The sequence below is a fragment of the Epinephelus moara genome, chromosome 3 (assembly GCF_006386435.1).
Source record: "Epinephelus moara isolate mb chromosome 3, YSFRI_EMoa_1.0, whole genome shotgun sequence".
Classification (NCBI taxonomy): domain Eukaryota; kingdom Metazoa; phylum Chordata; class Actinopteri; order Perciformes; family Serranidae; genus Epinephelus; species Epinephelus moara.
The window spans coordinates 42,362,342-42,369,021 of NC_065508.1; the positions used below are offsets into that span (position 1 = coordinate 42,362,342).

Below are 6,680 nucleotides of genomic sequence, written 5' to 3' on the forward strand. Positions count from 1 at the left end.
TCTCTCTCTGTCTCATTGTGTCATATGGATTACTGTTAATTTATTACGCTGATCTGTTCTGTACGACATCTATTGCACGTTTGTCTGTCCTGGAAGAGGGATCCCTCCTCAGTTGCTCTTCCTGAGGTTTCTACCGTTTTTTTCCCCCGTTAAAGGGTTTTTTTTGGGGGGAGTTTTTCCTAAGGACAGAGGGATGTTGTATGCTGTAAAGCCCTGTGAGGCAAATTGTGATTTGTGGTATTGGGCTAAAATTGATTGATTGATTGATTGATTACTGCACCAGTCCCTGAAGGCATCCACAAGGTCCCTGCACTCCCACTCTTGATTGCTCCTGATACAAGCCTAAATAGCTGTATCATCAGAGTATTTTGTATGTAGCAGGACTCTGAGTTGTACTTACAGTCCACAGTGTAGAGTGTGAAAAGGAACGGTGCTAAAACAAACAGCACCAGTGTTGCTCCTGACCATCCTGGAGACACAGCTTCCAAGCCTGACATACTGAGGGCGCTCTGTCAGGTAATCTGTTATCCAGGAGGTCAGGAAGCAATCTACTCCCATCCCCTCCAACCGGTCTCTCAGTATAGGGGGCTGGATAGTATTAAAAGCACTTGAAAAGTCAAGGAAAAGGATCCTCACACAATATCCCGGCTCCTCCATGTAGGTGTAGGCCCGAAGCAGCATGTAAAGAACCGCATCTTCCACTCCAATGTGCTCCTGATAGGCAAACCGGAGGGGGTCCACAGCATCAGTGACCTCTGACCTCAGGAAACGGAGGACCAGTGGCTCCAGGGTCTTCATAATGTGTGATCTTAGGGCCACCGGTCGGTAGTCATTTAACTTGGCTGGGCGCCTCACTATGGGCAGCACCGGGACTTTGCCTGTGTGTATATATATATATATATATACACACAATAGTATATAATAGTGTTAAGTATTACAGTTTTTATTATGACATTATTATTACACAAGAGGTAACGCCCAGACCACATTGTCCGTGTGAGCAGCATGCATGGATCGCGGTACCTCTTTGTATGTTTTTTTCGGCACCTGTGTTCATAGTTAGAGCAGCCATAATGCCCACCTGAGCTTTTATTTTGGATAAACAGTCGTTATAGCAGCAGGCAGCTCTGCAGCCGCAACGCTGTCTGTCTGAACACTGCATTAGGGCTGTCAAAAGCACCATGAAATTGAGTTCGAATATTTTCAAATTAATTCAGTAGAGTTCGAATAATATTATTATTATTTTTTTATTTTATTTTTTTCACAAAAAAAACACAAAAATAAGATGCTTATTGCTGGCGCAATATGAACGTGACACTCGGATGAAAACACCCGTTCTGACCTCACTAAAGTGCGAGGTATGACCAACTTCTGCCTCGCTATCTGAGCAATGTTTGAATACTTCAGTGTGTAGTTTTCCACCACAAGAGTGGATCCTGGTCGGCTTGTGGTGGTGTCTCATTCTGGTAACGTTTCATCTCTTCTTCAAAAACGGATAGGCAGGGAGGCAGCAGGTGCAACACTCTCCCTGTATGTCTCCCCAAACAGGTTACACATCGCGGACAGCACAGTGGGTGGTGTTGGCGCAGCGGGCTCTTCCGTCGGCTCCTGTTGCTGCATCCCTCTCTGGCCTGGCTTGTGCGCGAGCCATCTCCACCCGAACGGGATTCGCTGTGATATACAACATTAGTAATAGTATTAATTAATTATTAATGATATTTGAATTATCAAATTTAGGTTTGAAGTTATGAAAAAAATATATATCTTCGAATATATTTCGAACTTCGAATTTTTTTTGACAGCCCTACACTGCATGCGTGTGAGTCAAAGCAGTCCAGTGCGGTAGCCATCATATGTTGCTCACACAGGCAGTGGGGCCCAGGTGTTTGTGTGAGCAATCACAGGTGGTACAATCTGACTGGCACCTCCTGGTTTAAAGCTTGGGTATGGAAGCATTTTGTCTTCATGAAGGTGAAAGGAAAAGGGACATAGACAACAGCCAAACTGTATGCAAGTAAAATCTTTTGTTCAATTCATTATGGACCATTACAAATATGCAATGTTTTAAAAGTAACAAGAGGTCACTCAGTGACAAAAATAAATCATGTACAGCGATCAAAAGATACATCTTGGTGCATCCAAAACTTTGGATGCATCAAGATCCTTTATACCTTTCAAACAGTGCTGAGGTGCTGTAAGCTTCCTTAATGCTGCAGCCCCACTGCCTTAAGCTAACCTCGCTGGCCATGTCAACACTAATTGAGGTAGTTTCTTCTTTGACATCCAAGCCTAAATAGGATTTAGTTTTTGTTGCTATAGCATAACCTTAAGCTGCAGAATAGGCTGGTATTGGAAGACCATTTTTGTATATGTTTTTTTTATGTTATATACTGTGTCTCTCACCCTGCAGCATGGCTGAGCAGGACTCCTTGTCTCTCCCAGAGAGCTCATGCCCTGCCTTAGGTCCCACCACAGCTCCCACCGCAGCACAGCAACAGAGAGTATCCATTCATAAGCCCTTTACCCAGTCCCGGTTACCTCCCGACCTGCCCATGCACCCTGCCCCACGCCACATCACGGAAGAGGAGTTAAGGGTGCTTGAAGGTTGCTTACATCGCTGGAGGAGTGAAGTGGAAAATGACACCCGTGGTAGGTCTGCCTGCCTCCTGTTCGCAGCTCTTTATTCTATTCTCTGTTCTGGTTCCCTCAGCATAATTTACCTGTCCTTTACTTTCTCTGTAATATTCTAGAAGTAAACATTAGATTTACACTCACTAATAGATTGTATATGATGTTCTTCTCACCAGATCTGCAGGGAAGTATAACCAGAATTCACAGAACCATTGAGCTCATGTACTCTGACAAATCTATGATGCAGGTGAGCCGCATTTTCTTTAATCAGGCATTTCAATACAAAAAGCAATTGCTCCATTTGTTAATAAACATTTGAAATTTCCTTTGTGTTGTTTCAGGTCCCATACCGGCTTCATGCAGTGCTTGTCCATGAAGGCCAGGCCAATGCAGGCCACTACTGGGCTTACATCTATGACCCACATCAGCGTTGCTGGATGAAGTACAACGACATCTCTGTCACCAAGTCATCCTGGGAGGAACTGGTCAGAGACTCGTTTGGAGGCTACCGCAACGCTAGTGCCTACTGTCTCATGTATATCAACGACAAGAAGCCCTTTCTCATAGAAGGTACACATTAGGGCTGTCAAAATTGCTCAGAAATGACGTTTGAATATTCCTTCTAAAAATAACTCATAGGTTCGAACCATTCAAAAAATTTTTTTTTTTTTTTTCGCATTATGTCCACAAGAAGGCAAACTAATACAAGGAAACATAGTTGTATATGTATTAATGCAAGGAAACATAACTACTTGTAGGTATTTTTATTTATTTATTTTTTTTAAAGATTATTTTTGTGGGCTTTTGCCTTTAATGACAGGACAGAGAGTGAAATGGGGAGACAGAGAGAGAGAGTGGGGACTGACATGCAGCAAAGGGCCACGAGTCGGATTCGAGCCTGCGGCTGCTGCAGCAAGGCAATGCCTCTGTACATGTGGCGCCGGCACTATCCACTACACTACCAACGCTCCAGGTATTTTTATTTCAACATAAACGTCTTTGAAAACATTTACATACCTACACATTAAAACACATAAAACAATCATCTATAACATTACGTTATAAACAACCGCGGACCTCTCGCTCGCCCCCCCCTCTAACCCGTCATGCAGTGCGTTCAGTGCATAATCGAATATCAATTTTCACATTTGAAGGTCCATTTTTTTTCAAATTCGAATTTAAATTTGAATTTAGAATATTCGTTAACAGCCCTAGTACACATGGACCAAGGTTTAACCAATAGTAGAGATCTTATGTATATTCGGTGCAAAATTGACTCCTCATTAAGTCCTGCCTCTCAAACGCAGACTGGCCAATCATAGCGTAGCATGGCTGTGCTCCATACTCTCAGGCAATTGTTTCAGATTTCCTTCATTTTCAGGCTGGTTTTGTTGATTTTGAGAAACATTGTGCATGGGGCACATTGTGTTTTAATGACACTTTTTTAATGACAACATTTCTTTGCCATTCCAAAACCAAAAGCAAAGCCTGAAAAATGTAAGGATAACTAGCTAGCTAGCCAGCTACTGAAGCCCTGAAGCCTACTGAATGTATACGCATGCTACTTTTGCTTTTAATTGATTATAACAGTGAATAACGACCTACCTGCCCTACTGGAAACAGTGAAGGGAAGCAGGGAAACTTTGTTGATATTCAGCCAACTGTGTTATTGCAGTATTTGCAGACGAACATTGTTTTGCTCCCTGCTCGTTCAGCGGCAGAGATCATCTGTAGCCCGTAGTTGGGCTTTAGCTTCTAACTATCATAACCTTTTTAACCTGTTTTTGCGTTAGTTAGTTTGACACCCTGGATATATCCTTCCAATTTATATTGTAGACCTCTCTGTCTGATTCTCTCTGAAAAAAAATCCTAAAAATTGCTAATATTTCTTCAAGGAGTGCAGTTAGTGACAGTTTGGACTTCATACTTGCTCTGACAGCTTAAAGAGGACATGAAATAACGGAACAGACACCAGAATAGGAGATGTGTGCATTATTATTTTTTTTATTTTGTTTTGGGCCGTGCTCAGTGCCATCTTTATTTTACGTCACTACCTACGTCATCGGAGTGGTTGGTTGGTTTCACGACACTGTGTGTGTAGGCGGAAGAAGAAGAAGAAGCAGTAGTTTAGGAAATTTACTGAGTGAAAAGATGTCAGAGGACGAAGCCGAAAGATATATTGATCTATCATCAAACCCAATGGCCTATGCTTTTGAGCCAGTGATGAGGAGGAGGGTGGAATGTCACAATTTTGCGGAGGAGGAGGCAGCTGCAGCTGCTCCGGACGAGGATGGCAGCCAGGAGAGGGTCGGCAACACTGCATGGTGCATGTGCCAAAATTATGTTACTGTCCGAAACTAAAAATGAACCACAACCCATATAAACATCCGGGCCTGAGAGTTTTCACCTAAAACTCATGTTATCCCACACCATACAGTCAGCGGTCATCACAGCTGATGCAAACCGCAAAAGAAATACTACTTACCGTGACTCCACGTTTTCCAAAGCAGTCAGTCAGGAATCCAAACGTAATAAAATCCCCATACATTAACTCCAATCCCGTTATCTTCCTCACCGTCATCCTGTTTATTCCTCTTGCCATGCATGCACTAAAGTTTTTTCTAGCTAGCTTTTTCGGCTGCCAAAAAGCCGTCACACGCGTCTAGTGGCAAATTAAAAAATAAATATACATATATATGTCGGAGCCATCACGACACAACGTAAGGCACAATAATTTACTTTTCAACCTAAAGTGTTGACCATCCATCCAGCAATCCGCTTGAGGCCTCACTTTATGTTGTGTTTACCACCGGACCGGAATTGGCTCACAACAAAATTAGCATTTTTGATTGGCCGATGTTAGCGCTATCCGCTCACTACTGCTAATGTTTAGTCATAACCAACATTACCATAACACTAAAAAGTCAACAAGAATAGTCGCAGTGGCAGGCCTAATAATATATTGATGCATTTGGCAGTTATTCAGCATTTCATTCTAGTCTAGCTTTTACCTTTTACTGAACATACAGTGGTGTGATAAAGTGTTTGCCCCCTTCCTGATTTCTTACTTTTTTGCATGTTTTCCACACTTAAATGTTTCAGATCATCAAACAAATTTAAACATTAGTCAAAGATAACACAAGTAAACACAAAATGCAGTTTTTTGTTTTTTGTTTTTTGTTCTTTTTTCCCACTTTATTATCAGTTTTCACAGTTGAAAATGCAACATTATATATACAGAGATATAATAACAAACTTTTCTCCCTCCCCACCCCCCACCCCAGGGGACAATCAGAAAAAAACCCAAAAAAAAACAAACAAAAATAAAAACAAAAACAAAACAAAAAACATACGAAGACAAAACATAAGATGTGTGTGTGAGAAAACAATCAGATGGTTACAGTAACAATAAATGACAATATATAAATGACCAATAGGACAAAACCTCATACCTGTTCAAGCAAATATGTAATAAAAGGTTGCCATATCCTACTGAAATTATCCTTAGGTCGTAGAGCAAGTCTTATCTTTTCTAATTTTAAAAGATGTAGTGTATCTCTAACCCAATGTTTATAGGAGGGCGGGGCAGCCAGTTTCCAATTAAGTAAAATTATCCTCCTAGCTAAGAGGGTGACAAACGCAATGCAATCAGATTGTGCCCTAGGAAGATGATCATCTTCACACTGAATGCCAAATATGGCCGTGAGAGGGTTCGGATTTATTGGTCTTTTTAGTATCTTGGATAGGGCATCAAATATAGAGGACCAGTACCCTGATAGTGCCGGGCAAAACCAGAATGTATGAGCTAACGTTGCAGGTGAAAAATTGCATCTATTACACGAAACATCAATTGCTGGATACATCTTTGCGATTCTGGCTTTAGAAAAGTGTAGTCTTTGTGCTACTTTGAATTTGTTTGCCATGTCTGGCACAAATTGATGAAGAGTGTATCCTTGAAAATATATCTGACCATTCAGTATCTGTTATTTGTAAGTTTAGATCAGCCTGCCATGCTTCTCTCAAAACATCAACAGATGCCCTCTGTAAAG

The 6,680-nt window shown here is 41.6% G+C and overlaps 1 protein-coding gene across 9 annotated transcripts in view; it reads left to right on the forward strand.

The window, feature by feature from the left end:
* usp25 (ubiquitin specific peptidase 25) overlaps positions 1 to 6,680 on the forward strand; it is a 242,263-nt gene that overhangs the window by 146,511 nt on the left and 89,072 nt on the right. For 7 of the 9 annotated variants that reach the window (XR_007569272.1, XM_050035507.1, XM_050035499.1 and 4 more), the window contains 4 exons: positions 2,411 to 2,649; positions 2,808 to 2,878; positions 2,973 to 3,201; positions 3,452 to 3,604. Coding sequence is in view for 8 of the 9 variants with exons in the window: in XM_050035507.1 (XP_049891464.1) it covers positions 2,411 to 2,649; positions 2,808 to 2,878; positions 2,973 to 3,201; positions 3,452 to 3,604 (692 nt within the window). In the remaining variant the exon portion in view is untranslated. The remainder of the gene's footprint in view (positions 1 to 2,410; positions 2,650 to 2,807; positions 2,879 to 2,972; positions 3,202 to 3,451; positions 3,605 to 6,680) is intronic. The other 2 variants (XM_050035528.1, XM_050035488.1) reach the window with 1 other exon arrangement.